Below are 18,789 nucleotides of genomic sequence, written 5' to 3'. Positions count from 1 at the left end.
CAAATGAAAACACATTCGTGCAGGCGAAAAGCTCAGAGATGGGCACTTTACCCGATTTTTTGGTCCATCCTCCGTCCGCGACCTGGGCACACTTCCGTCATCGTCCATCTGTCCTTATTTATAAAAATAATCGTCGACCCGGTTCGTCCTCGTCCTTTTAAATGGCTGCCATCCTTAATTTCCCTCAATCCGTTATTTCGCAATAAAATAATTATTGCAAAATAACGCAATGTTATTTTAGGAGGAGAACGAAAGACTTCCAGACTTCCGGGTTGTAGCTTTAAGTTTATGGCAGTTTGAATGACGGCTTTGAGAGATTTTTACGCTCTAGAGATGTCACAGACAAAGACATACTTGGCATGCAAAGGGATAAGGTATGCGCTAAACGTGAACAGTGAGTTAAGAAAACAAAATTACTATCCACCTTTTTCCTTGTCAGTGAAATGGGTGTCCTGTGGTGTAATTCGTGGTATTACATGTGTTGAACCACTACAGGGCAGATTATGCCTGTGAGTGTGGTATCACAGAAGAGTACACTTGTCTTTCTTTTTAAAAGAACCCAACATAAAATGTTAGTCGGTACTTGACCTGGTTTGGGATGATTACAGGGACGGACGAAAACCCACTTCCGTACTCCATCATTTAAAAAAAAAAAAAACGTCTTCGTCATCTCTGGAAAAGATGTTTAATGATGAGTTGCTGCCAAGTGGTTATGTGCGCTGGCGCTTGATATTACGTAAGTAATAAGTAAGCATTATCTTACTTTTCCTACTGGGTGCTGGTGCTTCTGGTGAAGTCTCGGAGGGTGCCCACAGACCGCAACCATTACTATGTCTGTTAGTCCACTCTTACCTGGCGTGTATGCAGTACACATTCGGCTTTATCTACGCAAACTGTATCGACTTTATATGTAATTGCGTCGCAAGAATAGCTCAACACACGTTCAGCCTGACTGCAGTATAGCTCGTATCCTTGTTTAGCAAATGTTTTTAGTGTGTCTCGTCAACAACGGAGTTATTTCTGTCCTTGCTCACACAACACGCCTGCCTGCTGGTGGAATCTATAATAGGCAGAATACGCAGATAATAGGCTGGAAGTTACGTCACTTACGCTGAGTGATGAAAGCTATTTTCAATTAATGAGATGCTAAAATCAAATACATAACACGTAAACATACATTCAGGCAGCAGTCAACATAAACAGGACAACCAAAAACCTAATTTTCCAATCAAAACTTAAGACCAAGTCTGAAAAGGATTGGGAAGAGAACTTTTTTTTCTTCTCATTCTCATTATTATTTAGCTTGGAAAACATATTGAGCTGCTTCCTGCAAGATTTACTACAACATCAATTTTGCATTAAATATAGAAAAAAAAAACTAAATTTGACTTGACTTGAACAGTTTGAAACTGAGAAGACTTTGACATTGTGTTGTACATCCAGAGTGTTTTTTTAGGTTACATAAACTCTGCGTATCCTCTCAAATTATGATAAACTTCCTGTTTTCTTATGAAATATTGTTGTAAGATAGTTGGTAGTAATTTTGTGGAATACTTTATGTAGAACAGGGGTGCCCATTACGTCGAGCGCGATCGACCAGTCGATCACAAAGGCATCGTGGGTAGGTCATCAGCCTATCATCCGTCCTCACTACTGTATTGCTACGTTCACACCAACTGCGTTGGGAGCGTTTCTGGTGGCACGTTTCAATTGGAGTCAATGTAGTTCGGGCCCGCGGGCGCGGTTTCGTGCGTGGTGGCGCGAATGATGCGTTTGAAGCGGTGGGACACGGAGCGAAGCACCTGAAATCCGCCCATTTGCTCCACTCGGCGCGTATAAAACAAGTCAACTTTTTTGCCATTCCGCCTCACGGCAGCCAGTCAGCATCGGCATTCTACGTCACACAGAGCCACACAGCGTCCTGTTCACTCGGCGGCTTTTTTTTTGTTTTTAACAGTTCTTGAACTTTACCAGGACAACAATATTGACAGCGTTAGCCTAGTGTGCAAAAAAGTTGACTTGTTTTATACGCGCTGAATGGAGCGAATGGGCGGATTGTTGTTGCTGCAAATCTGCTTGCGGCTGGCTATCAGCAGCTACTGTCCGGACTTTGCTTCCCTGGCTGATTCCATTCAGTGCAAGTCATCAGAGTAAGGCAATTACAAAACTTTTTTTTTTGTTGTAGTCATGCAAGGTTCACCAGCATATTCGGTACATAAAATAAACTAAAAATAATTCTCAATATATTTATAAATAATGTGTATTGCATTTTTAGTAGGTGGTAGATCATTTTGACTCTGTCATGTCATAAGTAGCTCTCAGGCTGAAAAAGTGTGGGCACCCCTGATATTGAAATATTATTGTATTACACTTTAAAAGGTCATATAACTTAAGCAAGTTTGGCAGAATGAAAAGACCATGAGTGTGATCAAGAAAACCAATTTTGCCCGTTTCTGTAAGATTACAAAAGGATGTACATATTGTGCATTGGGAAGTGTTCCCCCACACTTGGACACAGTAAGTTAATCAAGTATTGGAGTACTTAAGTGCAAAATAGTGTACGAAGGGCACTTTCATCAAGGCAATTGATTTCACTGTTTCACTGTATTCATAATTGAGAGGCTTTTTTGTTTTTCTATGCCTGATGTGGGCTTTCCATGTCAACTAACGAGTCCATTTATGTGTTTCATCACAGGGCGTTGTGAGTTGTGCGTTGCCTGGTCCTTGACCTACAATCTGTTTGCACTGGGTGACCAACCAGGGCATAAAGCCCAGGCAACTTAGTTGTAATCATCATTGGGACACAAACCCCTCCTACACAATAAAAGGTGATGGCTTAGTAAGTACGTATTTGTAAGTGCGTCAAAATGCTTATTGAGACCCTGAAAATGGACATCAGAAAATTCCTAAATGTCAAATTGTAGCTGGAAGTCTACACTTAAATCACACCTTGATTGTTTCATTTCAAATCAGAGTAGTGTATAAAGACAAAATAACAAAAAATATATCCATTTCAACACTTCTGGAAATATACATATTGATCAGATAAAAAAAAAAAAAAAAAAGTGTAGTTGGAAATCTTGAAGCTCTCTCTGGTAAAAGTAAAACTGGTAGTCTCTACAGCAAGTAGAGTTGCCTTAGGCAATTGGACACTTGAGTAGTTTCATCAGACTGACAGATCACCTCCAGAGTCACAGAAGAGATTATACAACTAAATGTCTGGAATGGTCATATTCCAGTCAGTTGTAAACTGACTCTGACATACAGTATACAGTATAAACCCTGAGGAAACTCACCTACCTTTCTGAGCAATGGGAAATGTGCAAATAAATTCTCAGTTGTAGATTTTTTTTTTCTTACGTAAAAGAAAATCAGCTTATACTGTGTATTCATTCCTATTCATATTTCATTATTGCCCTGGATGCATTGAGATTAGTGCTGGCAACAGTAAAATTGCTCAACTACCATAAGACATTTTCCTTGCGGATCTCATGTGATGTAGTAATTCACCTTCACCCTGGCCAATTCGGACAGTCGAAACATTGTCAGACTTTTACACACCAAGAAGCCAGACCTAAGGATTATCTCCGGATGCTGGTATTTCTCTCAAAAGGCCTAATGAATAATAATCACAACAGTCTCTTGATTTTCAAAGAAGTACAAACAAACCAAATTAAAATAAATAAATAAGTGCCCAATTACATAAACAAAAACACCGGCAGTTAACACACTTAACAAGAGGACACCAGATACTTGTCTGGCAAATGCTAATCAACTGCCACTCACAACTGGAACAATTGTTGAGTTCAAGGCTCTCATCACTGAATTGTTAAGTTGAGCTATGGGACAGTTACAAAATAAGCACGTGCTCATGACCACTTAGTAAGATTTTGGAATGTTTACTTGGAGCTTCTTTTGAAAAGTTTTCAAAGCTATAGAACAATCCCCAAAATGTCTAGAAATGTAAAACATTTCCAAACATCAACAATGTATGCCAATTAAAATATGACTTGGCAGGTTCTGACTGACAGACATGATGAGTTGATCAATGACAGAAGAGGAAAGGAGTGCGAGGGTGCCTCACCTGCTGGTCATGGGTACAGGAGCAGGTGAAATGAGTGGGAGGGGCAGGTGTGTTGCCAGGCAGATAGGGACCCCCCTTAGCCATGACCACAGCATGACTGGTCTGATGGACATGAAAATGCATGCGTGGGTCACACACAGAAACATGTTGGCAGAAGTGAACAGGTGAATGACATAACGGTGGTATTAGGGATGGGAATTTCGACTAATTTGCCCGCCGACTAGTCTCAAATTGTATTTGCGACTAGTCGATTAGTCTATAAGGAAGAAAACTTGAATTTTAATACATATTGAATTCAAAGTTTAGAATGCAAATGTGTGTATTTAGGAACTATTTTAGCCCAAACATTCAGGACAGTTTGTTAATTTAAATTCTATTGATGTAACAACAACTGACTGAATAAAGGTGAACAATTGAAAGAGAAATATATTTCTGATACATTTTCCTATGCAATGCATGGCATTTATTATGAATAATGTAATGAGTAATGGTACCGACTCCCAGTTCAGCAGGGTCTCATTCGCTAGCACCATGTAAGCTGCATTATCATGCACACAGGCGACGACTATTTTGTAGTGCCCACGTACCCATCACACTCGGCAGGAGAGCAGCCAAGTTTTCAGCCGTATGTCTTTCCTCTAAGGTTCACACCGGAGGCAAATGCGACCCAGATCAGATTTTTTTGCCCATATGCGACCTGTATCAGATTTTTTTATGACAGTCTGAACGGCTCAATTGAGATTTTTTCAAATGCGACCTGGGTCGCTTTCATATGTAGTCCTAGATCGGATACGTATCCGATCTTTTCCAATGCGTTCGCGGTCTGAACGGCCAGGTCGCATATACTGTATACCACATTGACGAGCCCAAACTGCGCTCCGCACAAGCGGAGGGAAAATGCTGGCAGCAGGGGGGTCGAATCTGCAAAGTTGTTTTGAGTAACACTATTGACTTTATATTTTACTTTAATTTAATCCCACTTGAAACGTGAAGCATAAAGTGGACATTTATGGCGATCGTAGTAATTCAGCCACGGCTCAGATAGATTGATTTTTTACGCACGGTTATGATGTGACGTCATCGTTAGTGATGTCTCCATGAAATGAGATATGAAAGCGTCGCCTCACAATTTCCCCCAAATACTGTATTTATTTCTACCTGCTACCCAATCGCTTGAATGCCCCGACACGCTGGACCACATAAAAATGGGATTTTTTAGGGGGGGAGGGAGTAATTCTCTCTCTTGGTGCTCAGCATGTTTACAGAGGCTGAGGCAGAGGCGTGTGGAACAAGATGTGTGATAATGCCACGTTTAATCGACTAGTAAAATACAAAACGTTTAATAAATCGTAGACGGTTGAACAGTTAAACGACTAGTCGCGCATATCCCTAGTGGGTATATCGACAAACCATATGCATCCTACATGAATGAATCAACTGTATGAAATATTCATCCATACCAGGTACATGAGACACCTTGGAACTTGAACAGTTCAGCAGTCGAACAACATGTAATTTATAGGAAAAGGAAGATATGATGCGGGTGGGAAAACAAATACAACCCAAGGAAAAACAGGGTGAGACGAAGAAGGACGTTGTCCTACAGCACACTCCATAACTTACCAGTCCATAGTTATGTGTGTGTGCGCGGGTTTTTTTTTTTTTTGCAATTTCTCTGGTGGTTTTATGTGTGTACCATCTTTTATCGTCGATCATAAGTCAAAGAAGATAAAGGTCATTAAACGATGGGCTTATAAGTAAATGAATGTGTTAAAGATACAGTGTGTAAGATGCACTTGCCATCTAGTGGTGAACTAATAGAATGCAACGTACTAAGTTGGAAGCGCTTGCATTTTGAAGCATGCGCACCTCTGACAGACCAGACATGGCAAGCCTACCACCAATTTCTTCAGCAGATGTGCAGGGAGAATGTTATCACAAACAACTTCTAATATCCCCTCAAGTGACGAAGTACGTGCATTACATTTGTGATCGGGTGATTCGTCACTTTCAGGTATTTGGAGCAGAAAGATGGCGGCGAAACATGTCAGCCTCCTTATATATATATATATATATATATATATATATATATATATATATATATATATATATATATATATATATATATATATATAGAATTTTAAATTAATGAACATTGAAAAATCAAAAATTTCTACACACTGTCCCTTTAACAATTCAAATAAAGTGAAAATGTGTGTAATTTGCCCAGCGACCATATTAATGGTATAAAAGCTACATCTTGATACAGCAAAATGTAGCACAACATGTGGCAGCAAACAAAACAGAGGACTGTTGATTCAGTCTCAATTAGTTTGCCGGCTAAACAAATAGATCTTTACAATAAGTCAATGATGGAAGACCACACTGAGTGGAACTCTTCTCTTTCATAATAGATATTTAGATGTGTACAGATGTATACGCGCCAAACACATTTGCGTATATACTGTAGTACTGTGCAAAACTCTCAGGCCAACACAGGGCTTTGCTGCTTTAATTGATCTTTTCCTGAAGTCGTTTTGACATAGAGCAACTGTAAATGGCAGAATAGATACAATGATGACATTAGTTATGGCTCCATTTCATACAAGCATTGTTCTTCCTAAGACGTGCATGTGCGCAATCGCGCACGGCTCTCATCCTCTCAGTGCACAGCAAATGTTTACAACGCATCAAAATATACATTAAAAATTCTAACCTGTATTGACATCCTGCATTTTCATACGCCCATGTTTGGACTTCCTGAATGGAGCAGTTTGTGTGTCAGCTGCAACGTCTCATCAGTGGTGAGTATTCTGTGTGTCAATGTAGGCGTCAAATTATAGTAGAACAACTGAGTGTGCACTAGGGATGTCACGATATCCAAACGTCATGATGCGAGGATATCACAATATGAACCTCACAATATGATAATCATCACGATATTGTGGGGATCTTGGCGATATATAAAAAGCCCCCGATATTGTTAAAAAAAAAAAAAAAAAAAAAAAAAAAAAAAAGAGCTCATATATATAAAAAAAACATCAAAATATTCTGTTTTTGTACATTATAACAGCATTCACAAAGAAATAGGCTTGGCCAGTCATGGCCGCCTACTGGCGATTAGCATGGCTATTAAACATAGGTGGCCATTAAACGTCAAATTAAACTGCGCTAATAAACTAACCACCAGAGGGTGCTGGAACTGCACAAATGAAAACAACTTGGGCTTTTCCACATATTTGCTGCTATTAATGTCATGACAAGACGACAACGATATGTGGTAGCAATTTTAATGTTGCGATATTGCCGATACTGTGACATCCCAAGTGTGCACCCTTGGTCGCACAACTGTAAGGGAAGTGGGAATGGTGTGGTGTCCGGTTTGTAGATTAAACTGGGCTGCAAATGAAGGAATGAGTGAAGAAATGTAATGTGTTTGCGTGTTGCGCGCCAGTGTCACCGTGTGTGCTGAGAGGGTGAGAGCATTGGAGATGCGGTGTTGTTCAGGATTCGTGCTGTCCACTCATTATCTCGTCAATCCCCTCACAGCCAAACAGGGGAAAATAAAAAAAAACAATGCTTGGGTGAGAATCTCTCTGCACATTTGAAGCATACTACCACGACATAGGTCTGAAGTGTCGATGGCCCATATGTGGTGCAATTCACTGAGTTCTTGCAGCTCCGCACTGCCTCGCGTCATCAATGCACACACCGCGAATGAACACACTTTGGCTGGCGCAGTCGAGGGCCGGAGCTATCGTCATTTGGACGCAAAAAAAAGTCAGAGCCCCCACATCCTCTTGTACATTTGCTAATTTTAAAGTTACGTAATATACGACACTTTAGTGATGATTGATCTGACGGATTAAGTTAGTTTACTAATATTTACCACCAAAGACTTTAAATGTTAAAGTAGAAGTCAACCCAAACAATTTTTTTTCCAGAATATGATCTATCCAGGCCCACTAGTTGAGACAAGGCATTCTGATTAATATTGCGTTTGTGGAATATGAGTTAAGAATAAAAATCTCACCAGCTCAGGGAGTGGCCATTTTTTCACTTCTGTCAACTGAAAATAACATCACAGTTGCTCAGGCCTCAGGTAACGACCAATCCCTACTTTGATGAATATCGACGTCTGCCTTTTTTAAAATTATGATGGCCAATAATAAATCAATTTAAAACTGTTAACTTCAAGGAACAATTTATTTAAACTTTCAGTTAACTTTATTAGATTCTAATAGATTCGATTCTACTGACCCTGGGAACACTCTGCCCTTTTTGTTTGAAATCAAAACAAACATAAGTGAAATTTGAACATTTCTGTCAATTTGAAATTTTGGAGGACTTTAGTTAGTGTACAAAACTATACGGCGCTTTTGTTTAAGTTTTCATTCAACTTTTGAAGACACACTGATGACCCTGGGAGCTCCCTTTGTGTTAGAATTTTACAACAAATGGCAAACATCTAGAATAATAAATAAAAATTAAAAATCAACATTATGCAAATCTGAAAAATTGTTCCATAAACATATCTTCGCTGTCCTGTGAAAACACATATCAGTTTTTTTCAATGTTCTTATTTTTACATGAGTGGTGTTTCGGCGTTACAGACATTGCATTAACGTGAAAGTTAAACATTTTTCCAAAATTGGACAGCAACAATATGATTACGGTAATTACGTTTCAACAAAGTCCAGAGTTTTAATTTATTTAGATTTTGACGGCAATATTTTCCTTTTGCTGAAAATGAATATCGGCTCAAAATATCGGTTATCGGCTCACTTGACTACTAATAAATCGGTATTGGTATCGATGTCCAAGAATTTTGTAGAGTACTGTAATGGTGCATTTGGCTCAATAGCCTTGTTATCCATGCTGCAATTAATAAAACTTTGCAATAAGGTTTCTAAACGTTTCACTTAGAAAGTTGGCAACAGCAACCCTGTACGCCCTGTTAGTCCGTTACCTTTGCAGCAATAGCAGCTGCGGTGATGTGGGAGGAGCCATGCTGGTGATGGTGATGATGGTGGTGGTGTGCATGTCGACCTCTCCGCCTGTCTTCCTCCTCCTCGTCCTCGTCCTCGCACTGGGTGCCGCGCTCCATCGTGTGTGAGTGGGCATGCGTGTTGGTGTGTGCGTTGGACAGCAGAGAAGAAGGAGAAGGCAGCTGCTCCAGTGCAGCATGTACGGATTTAACCCTGACCGTGGCTTCACGCAGCAGGTCGATGGCATGAGGCAGAGCAGGAAGGATGAATTGAAAACACTCCTGGAAAAACATCAGAATGCATGAAAATGAAAGGATGGGAGTCAGCTAATTGGAAAAATATGTTTTCCAGTCATAAAAACAGCTAATGCAAGCAGAGTTTTATGGCTAGCCGTCTAACAAAGCTCCGGTATGTAGTATGAATGTGCATGGGTGCGGATTAGCTAAAGTAGCTAAATTGTGTTTTTAAGCAATTCAAAAAAAGATCAAGTGAGGCAACAAACTGTGCAAATCATCATATCTGCAGCAGCTATTCTGAGCTTTTTGATACGATCGATTTCAGATTCCCAATTTGCTGGCCTGGATAGGCTTTGGATGACGGTGGCGCAGGGGGGGCTTCGGTCTCCTCCGCACCCCCCACGCTCTACAGCATTCCCCAGCCCGGACCTCGGTTTGTATATTTCAACAGGGAGCAATGTCTTCTTCTTAAACACTTCACTGTATGAGGCCTCTCTCGAATGAACAGTGTATTTCTGCACCGTGCTGCCCAGCAACACTCCATTCCATGGTCTCTGCCCCTCATCACATACACAATGAATGGGTGTGATGACCTGCTAAGTGCAGTGTGAAAAGGACTAAAAAGCACCGGCATTGTGGTCAACGGTTTTGAGCTACTAAACGCCATTTTTTTGTGATTAAAAAAATGAGACTAAGATAAATAATTTCAAACATTTTCCAACCATTATGACCTACAACTCAATAGAAGATGTTTTAGATCTTTTCAAGAGGAAGTAAAAATAAACAATTGAAATCATTTGGTTGATGTGGCTGTGTTCAAAGTTAACCAATGACAACTCAAAATGTTAAATGGGTGTCAGCACAGAGCTGCCAGCATTTTAGAATGCCTTGATTAATCCCCAATAAAGCTCAATTGTTCTTGTAGGATTTTCCTGACATTTAATTTGCTCTACAGCAGAAGTTTCCATTACAGTTTTATCCAAAACGAAAGCGAGATTTCTACAAATTTGATAAAATACAATTGCGATTTTTAGGTGTTTCCACTGAAGAGTGTTTCTCTTCTGAAGCGCAATTCTCGTAAGGTTCCATCTCACAAGCTCTCATCTTTCTCGTTAAATCTCACAAAATGTTCTCATGAGACTCGCGATACGGTGTGAAACCGTTGAGAGGTAAACGGGTGGGGCCTACACACTCACCGCCCGGGGCACGTGGGATCACCCTCCACAGTGACCGCCGTACCCCCCCGACCGGGCGCACTAACCCCTGCTGCGGTACACCGCCACTGGCTCAGGGTCGGCCTCGAAAGGCTTGGGACGCCGGTGGCGTGGGGAGGCCCGCGGGCTTCGGTCACTGCAGTATCCACGCGCTCTACAGCGCCCCCTGCCGGACCGAACCGTTTCCCCAGGGCCACAGGACAGTGCTCACTGAGCCCTCCAATTGGACAGGGCACCCCAGTCCGGGCGTGGCCGCCCACCGGCGTGGAATTCTCTTTCCTGGAGGTCCTCCATCAAACCAATCGCCGTGGCTGCATTGAGGAGTTGTCAAATGACTAATGGAAATGCAAAATAAAGTTTTCCCATTACACTTTAGAGATATACTTCTGTATGGACACGTCTTAAAAACCATCTCATGAGAGCGTAAAAACCTGTTTGCAATATTTGAGAGGTTTTTCAAAATTTCCATGACCAGTTTGCTATAGCGCAATTTGTATTTTGCGCACTTCTGGGCGTAAATGGGAACCCAGTATTACAAACTCTGTATAATTCCCTCCCGCTTGTCTAAGGCTTGTAGTTCCATCTGAGGAAAAAAAAAAAACCAAAGCAAGGTGCTGCAACCATCATGGTTCACTGTCGGTATAGTGTTCTTTTTCACATTTTCACTCATGCATTTGAGTGAACTTTAGAAAGGTGGAGGGAATAATTAAGTGATCAAAATGGCAGCGTTTCAGTCAAGAAATTTCAACCTTCTTCTAGAAAAATCTAACGAGGAAAAGCCTCCTAAAACAATTTTATTTGGAATTATTCAGAGGCACTTTAATGGTGTCAGGTGTGTGTTGACTCTCTATTAGATGTGATTCAATTTCAAACACAACCACATCCCACTTAGAAGATGTGTGCAGTTGTGCAACCAAATGATTTCATTTATTTTCCTTTCCCTTTTCTTTTTAAAAGATTTGGTTAAAATCCAGTGAGTTGTTCAGGCAATAGATCACAATGGTGGGGAACGTAAAACGTGGCACTTGAGCAGGGTGTATAGACTTTTCATATCCACTAGAGGAGTAACGTTACGTTTTTTTCACCTAGGCAATACATATCGATGTAAGGCCTAACGATCGCCACAAAGTGATTTATCTGTTTTTTTAACGATACAATTCGACACCATAAAGGGAATTTTGATACGATATTTCGATACGGTAGCAATGGCTCTATAAATAAACTAATAAAAGGTAACTCCAAACAAACACAATATAATGCCATTTCATTGGATTTCAATTTGAAAACAAATCAGCTTTACTGATCCCAAAATGTAAAAAACAAACAAATAAACAAAAAACAAAACAAAACAAAAAAAACTTGATAACAGAACAAGCTAGCTCTCTTTTCATACACTAACTTACCTTGTCAGAATATGCTGGTTATGCATTAAAACATCAATGTGAACAAAGGTTTTTGATAAAGTCCTTCATATATCTCAACAATATTCACTTTTTCTAGAACAAAAAAAATATACACACGTATCACATTTGTATATTTTCAGATTAACCTGCTGCACTGGGGCACTATATGTAATCCTAAACAATTTTGACAAAGGTTTGCATATTCTTTTCCAAAAATATCAGCTGTTCTGCATGGTCTGGCATCAAGACACTTCTCTGTGTGCTCCGCAATATGAAGTAATTCTTTGAGCACGAGGAGATATATGATTGAGTTTTTGAATAAATAAGGTAGCAACACCTTTTTGGTCTGTGCCCCTACCTTGTACGGTAGCCGCCGGTGATTCATTCATTCAGGTTTGTTGCCAAAATTATATCGATCAATAACTTATAAAAATGTTTTGTCGATGTGTGACCAATATCTTTAAGAATCAGTTGAATGGAGCAGAAATGAGGGCGAACAGAGTCATAGAACATTACCTGAGAGCCCTTCTTGCTCCCTGGCAGGTTGATAATCAGAGTTTTACCACGGATACCGCACACTGGCCTGGAATCAAAATGGTAAACGAGCACACGTGAAACAAGCTAGAGTCAAACTGATTTTTTTTTTTTTTTAGGGGGGGTGGTGAATAATGTGGGATGAGAAAAAAAATCAGATCAAATCTTCACCTAGACAGCATGCCCAGTGGTGTGACGTTAAGGGATCCCATTAGCATTGCCAGAGCCATGCCTGGAGCCTCTCTCTCGATCACTTCTCTCGTGGCCTACAAGGAAAAACAGCGATTGATAGTCGGCAATTGATTCAAGTATACATTATGATCAGTGGCGGCTGTTGGACATTCAAATGAGGGGAAGCTCAGCTCCGCCTCAGAGAGATCATCCAATCATCATGCAGAAACCGAGCGTCAGGGCCCGCCCACGACCCCATAGAGCCCCAGAGACGCTGAGATTCTGATGGGCGGCATCAAAGGCCAGCATCTATCCAATGACTGTCCAGTTTCATGCAGTGGAACAACACACTTTAAAGGAGAAGTCAACCCAAACATATTTTTTTCACGAATATGTTTCCAACAGGCCCACTAGTTGAAACAAGGTATTCTGATTAATTTTTGCGTTTGTGGAATATAAGTTAAGCAGCAAAATGTACTATCTCCGGGGGCGGCCATTTTGTCTTCTGTCGACTGAAAATTACATCACAACTGCTCACAACAACCAATCACGGCTGACCTGTTTTCTGAATCTGAGCCGTGATTGGTCGTTGTGAGCAGTCGTGATGTCATTTTCAGTCGACGGAAGACAAAATGGCCGCCTCCAGAGATGGCTAAAAATGAGTGGATTAACACTTATTCCACAAACGCAATATTTATCAGAATGCCCTGTTTCAACTAGTGGGCTTGCAAAGAACATATTCTTGAAAAAAATATGTTTGCGTTGGCTTTCGCTTTAAGAAGCAGTTTACGCTCATCGTCCGGTTGTGTAAAGCGCTGTGGGCGATGAGAAGGAAGTCGTACCAGTTACCTGTGATTAGTAGCTGATTCTGAACCAAAGATGAAGGTATTCTATAGCATATTTAGTCAATAAAATTGGATGGACTGCAGAACATATTTCACCGCTTTTTTTTTTTCTTGTCCGAATGGCAAGGCTTTTAGAGGACGCTGAGCATCTCTTGCAGTCTTAGAGCAATTGCCACTGATTATGATATTAGGACTTAAGGGAGTGAACTGAGTTAGTCGTTAGTGCCGCAATGACATTAAATCAAAACACACTTCTGGACATTAGTGATGGAACAATACTTATACATTATACGAGTACCTCCGGCGTAACATCGCGTGGTGCAAATCCAGTTCCTCCTGTTGTGAGGATAAGATTAAGCTCCTGGTCATCACACCATTCCAAAAGAGTTTCCTGCGCAAAACACAATTCTCAGAATTAACAATTGCAACTTAGACCGGAAATTTGACAGGCAGATGCGTGAATTTGTATGTCAGCCTTTAAACTCTATGAAAATGAAGATTACTGTATTTTACGGACCATTGGTCGCATCGTATTATTAAGCTTAACATTAATCTATTTTAAAACATTTTCATACTTAAAGAGGAAATCAACCCAAACACATTTTTTTCAAGAATATGTTCCCATGCAGGCCCACTAGTTGAAACACGGCATTCTGATTAATATTTGTGGAATATGAGTTAAGCAGCAAAATCCAAACCTTTTTAGCTATCTCACTTCTGTCTAGGGTTGCTCGATTGTGAAAAAAATATTAATCACGATTATTTTGGTAATCATTGAAATCACAATTATTCAAACGATTATTTATTTGTTGCTACAAAACAAGAACAGGTTTAAACATGTAAAAAATATTAAGACAAAATTCTTTTAAACGCTATAATAATTTAAGTTGGTTTGGACCCAACAACATTTATTCAATTAATTATTTTTAAAAAAAATGCAAATGTAGAAATTAAAGTATGGTTTTCTTGTATAAACAAACGAGTTAACTTGCTATGCACTTGCCAAAGTAGTAAACTGCTTGGAGTAAAACGCCAATTTTGGCAGAATAACAGGCATGCTATTCATCTATACATTTAGACCTTTGTCTGGAGCCTTTTTTGTTTTGTTTTTAAAGTAATATTTACACATAATATTACTTGTAAACAAAGTTAAAAGTAATTTGCTTCTGATAAATTATACATTTAATATGCTTACTTAATATGCTTATTGGGTCAAACTAATTTAAATGTTGACTATTCCATACTAGTACGGAATCTATACAATACTTCTAAATTACAGTAGGCCATATATAAACTGTACTACAGTATAATGACCAATAAGATGTTTGCAAATTGCATTTGAAGCAATTTGAAACAAAAATGAACACAAAACAATGTACTTCATATGATAGACTACACAAGAAATTTAACTTAAGTCACAGTGATAATGTTTAGCATGGTTTCTATTTTTGCCCTAGTAAAAGTAGTGTATATTTGAATAAGATATGTTATTTAAAATAAATTCCCTCGTGCCGATTGCGAAATGGAGTCTGAGCCCTAAACATTTGGAAGCCTTGTCCGGGCAATAGATTCTGTTATCCTTTTGTGTCTCTCCGATGTTGATGGGTGGGGGTTGATGCGTACAGTGATTCAACAACTGAGATTTGCGTTGCGGACGACGCCAAATCTAACTCCGTGTTTTCTTGCTTTGGTGTATCATAACATCATCGTAAACCAAACCATGGTTGAATAGATTCGTTGTGTTGCCGGTCGATGCAGAGACAACGTGCAATTTATACGTCTTTGCTAACCGTCTTCCACGGCAAACCCAAAATGTAACCAAATAAGCGATTTCGACTTGCTTGTTTACAAGTCGTTCCTGTGACGGGTCTTGTGCCATTTTTAGGTCTGTTACTCTGTTAAAACGTTGAGTCGGAGCGTGTGCAGTGTGACTTGCGGTGTGCGGGCTGGCTGGCTGGCTTGCTAGCTAGATAGCTTGGAGAGGGCGGCGCGGCGGAGTAACTCGTGTGCGCATGCCTCAAAACAACTCAAAATTAGTATCAATAATCGTTTTTTACGATTATGCCAATTTTGTAATCATGGGGTGTAATAATCGGAATCGGAATTGAATTTCGATTAATTGCACAGCCCTACTTCTATCCACTGAAAATGACATCACAACTGCTCAAGGCTCAGGTAATGACCAATCACGGCTGACTTGTTCTCTGAAGCTGAGCCGTGATTGTTCGTTACCTGAGCCCTGAGCAGTTGTGATGTCATTTTCAGTCGACAGAAGTGACAAAATGGCCGCCCCCTGAGATGGCTCAAAACGGGTGGTTTCAACTCATATTCCACAAATGCAATATTCATCAGAATGCCTTGTTTTAACTAGTGGGCCTGCATAGAACATATTCTTGAAAAAAATATGTTTGGGTTGACTTCTTTAAGGTGCACTGGGTTGCAAAGATGCATTATTTTTGTGAAGCATTGTATGCTAATCGTTATATTCTAAGTGTACCATATCTTTATTTGATATATTTAGCACTATTATCTCAAGTCTCAGACGGGACACAAAATATCGGGTAACACCCCGTCTTATTTAGTTTTTTCGCCGTGAAACTACACAGGGGTTGCTTTGAACAGCGAAGGGGAGGGTATAAAAATTTTTTGAACATCACTAGTCGATCTGCTGACCAGTGGTGGTCTTATCACTTTGGCAAATGCTAAATGCTATCTTGGTTGACAGTTCAACAACTGTAAACAAGCCAGCACACTCATCATTATCCAACCTTTGTTGCTATTGGAAGCTGGCTGGGTCGTTGACTTGCTGTCTCACATTATAACATTGGAAATGAGCCGCCAGAAACACTCAGCTTGCGTTCTGTGTCTGGGCTAGTAGGACTACGTTCCCATGACTCTTCGACACAGAAGCAGGAAGTAGCTCTAGTTCCGTTATGATGAAAACATGAATGACTGCTAGCAATTCGATGCGGATGAGAATGAGGACACAGATGTAATATAAAGATGACAAACTGAAAAGCTGACATCCATCCATACACAAGGCGCACTGCCGATCTTTGAGAAAATTAAAGCATTTTAAGTGCGCCTTATGGTCCGAAAAATATGGTAAATACCTGAACATTCTAAATTCTGCAAAATGACCATTATGTGAGTGTTACGACTTTATGTGCACCAAAGCCGAGTCAGATACCTTGATTTCATCAATCTCATCTGGAACAATTTTATAGGCTGCGATGACCCCACCTAACCTGCAGGTTGTGACAGAGGGAATTAGAGGAATCTGTAATCTCTCTAAGATAGTGTGTATGCAGACTTACAGCGACGGATCATGGACCAGGTCCTTCAAGTTGACCCCACTCCTGTCCTCAGCCAAGTTCTTGAAACAACTGTCACTGACTGAGAAGAAGGTCACATTTTATGACAAGTCAAACAGAAATGTGCACGACTACCCCAAGTAGTACAAAATCCGCTGCTGAGCCTCTCTACCTTCGACGCCAGATTTGTAACATACAGAACGGGTGATCTGGAGCAATAACTAGCGGGAAATCGCTAAGTTCGGAACTGTTGCATTTTATTAAATCACAGCTACACACTCAGAATCCCCACGCTTCAGTGCAACTGTAGTTGAGGCTATACGGCACAAAGTGAAGTTTCATCGCCAGATTATGATGTCCAGTAATGCGCAGACTACAACTAACAAGGGTTGTCACGATAGTAAAATTTCAAACTCGATATCGACACTCAGGATGATATTCGATCACAACAGGGATAAAAAACTGACAAATAATTAAAAAAGCCATAAAAAATATTTTTACTAACATATATGAACAAGGTGGTCGACTGGTTAGCACGTCCGCCTCACAGTTCAGAGGTCGTGGGTTTGATCCCGGCTCCGCCTCCCTGTGTGGAGTTTGCATGTTCTCCCCGTGCCTGCGTGGGTTTTCTCCGGGTACTCCGGTTTCCTCCCACATTCCAAAAACATGCATGGGAAGTTAATTGGACACTCTAAATTGCCCCTAGGTGTGATTGTGTGTGCGGATGTTTGTTTGTCTCTCTGTGCCCTGCGATTGGCTGGCGACCAATTTGGGGTGTCCCCCGCCTACTGGCCGAAGACAGCTGGGATAGGCTCCAGCACGCCCCGCAACCCTTGCGAGGATAAGCGGTATAGATAATGGATGGATATATGAACAAGACCTTCTGGTTGACCCTCCTGCCGCCGCTGCACTGGCCATACTTAGCAACAGTAAAACGTAGAGGTGCAAGTTGGGTCTTTTGGAGGGATCTCCAGCAGGGCTGCCACAAACGATTATTTTGCTCGTTGACCATCACCAGTGTTTTCCACACCATGTTAATACTTGGGCGGGCCCCCCAAGTAAACAGACGGACGCCCAAGAAGTTTTCAAGAGAATTTAATAAAAATAGATAAATAAATAAATAAATAACCCCCCCCCCCCCAAAAAATAAATAAACGGGTCGCGACCGTGGATACCGCATGTAACGTTAATTCACCGTCACTCAAGCCTGGTTTATACCTCTGCGGCGCGTAGCAAAAATGTGACGAGTTAGCCAATTCGTTGCTCAAGGTGCAGCTTATATAAAGGTGCAGCTTGCTTTTTGGTTTTTGTGAGTGGGTGCGTCTTATATAAAGGTGTCTTATAGTCCGGAAAATACGGTATGCATAATTTGTTCTACACATTCAAAATGTGGCATGCACCTGGAATGGAAAAAAAAAGTATTATTAGGAGGAACATCATTTTTCAGCACTGTAAATTAGTATATTTTAACAACCTAGGTATATTAGATATTTTATTGTTAAGTGTTGCCGGTAAGAGCTTATGGCATATATGCTCATGTTATGTTAGTACTGAGCTGCGCGAGTTCATAAACGCAACACTGTGCATCGTCGTAATCCACAGTAGACGCAACAATATGTTAGCGTACCACAACAGGACATGCGCACGGTGTTCTATCAGACACACACGGTAGCCTGTGTGGGCTAACTACAGCTAGCTTCCTGACTTAATGTCAGAAATGAAATCGGGCATCAGTCACAACGTACTTTCTTTTTAGGTGCCCGTTTAGCACTTCCGTATCGTATTAAGTAATTTGGTGAAATGCGCACGGAATTTCGGACTCTGTTGCTTAACGCTTACACGAACAAGCTACTAATTGCATTAATTACCTACAATGCTTCTGTTTGAATCACAGATGACCCGGATTACTACTACTGCACATGTGCATTGCAGACAAGTAGACAGCCAAGCGGGAGACGAGGCATTTTCGAGAGAAAATCACAGCTGCAAATAATTAAATA

The 18,789-nt window shown here is 40.6% G+C and overlaps 1 protein-coding gene across 5 annotated transcripts in view; it reads right to left on the bottom strand.

The window, feature by feature from the left end:
- gphna (gephyrin a) overlaps positions 1-18,789 on the bottom strand; it is a 51,353-nt gene that overhangs the window by 30,098 nt on the left and 2,466 nt on the right. For 2 of the 5 annotated variants that reach the window (XM_086049168.1, XM_086049169.1), the window contains exons 2-8: positions 16,793-16,871; positions 16,666-16,723; positions 13,774-13,866; positions 12,631-12,725; positions 12,442-12,508; positions 9,054-9,353; positions 4,085-4,186 (exon numbers count right to left, since the gene is read on the bottom strand). In XM_086049168.1, the coding sequence (XP_085905294.1) occupies positions 4,085-4,186; positions 9,054-9,353; positions 12,442-12,508; positions 12,631-12,725; positions 13,774-13,866; positions 16,666-16,723; positions 16,793-16,871 (794 nt within the window). Of the gene's footprint in view, positions 1-4,084; positions 4,187-9,053; positions 9,354-12,441; positions 12,509-12,630; positions 12,726-13,773; positions 13,867-16,665; positions 16,724-16,792; positions 16,872-17,294; positions 17,438-18,789 lie in introns of all 5 variants that reach the window. The other 3 variants (XM_086049170.1, XM_086049166.1, XM_086049167.1) reach the window with 2 other exon arrangements.

The sequence above is a fragment of the Filicampus tigris genome, chromosome 13 (assembly GCF_054856515.1).
Source record: "Filicampus tigris isolate MCC_2025a chromosome 13, RoL_Ftig_1.0, whole genome shotgun sequence".
Taxonomy (NCBI): domain Eukaryota; kingdom Metazoa; phylum Chordata; class Actinopteri; order Syngnathiformes; family Syngnathidae; genus Filicampus; species Filicampus tigris.
This window is presented reverse-complemented; position numbering and strand designations above follow the sequence as displayed.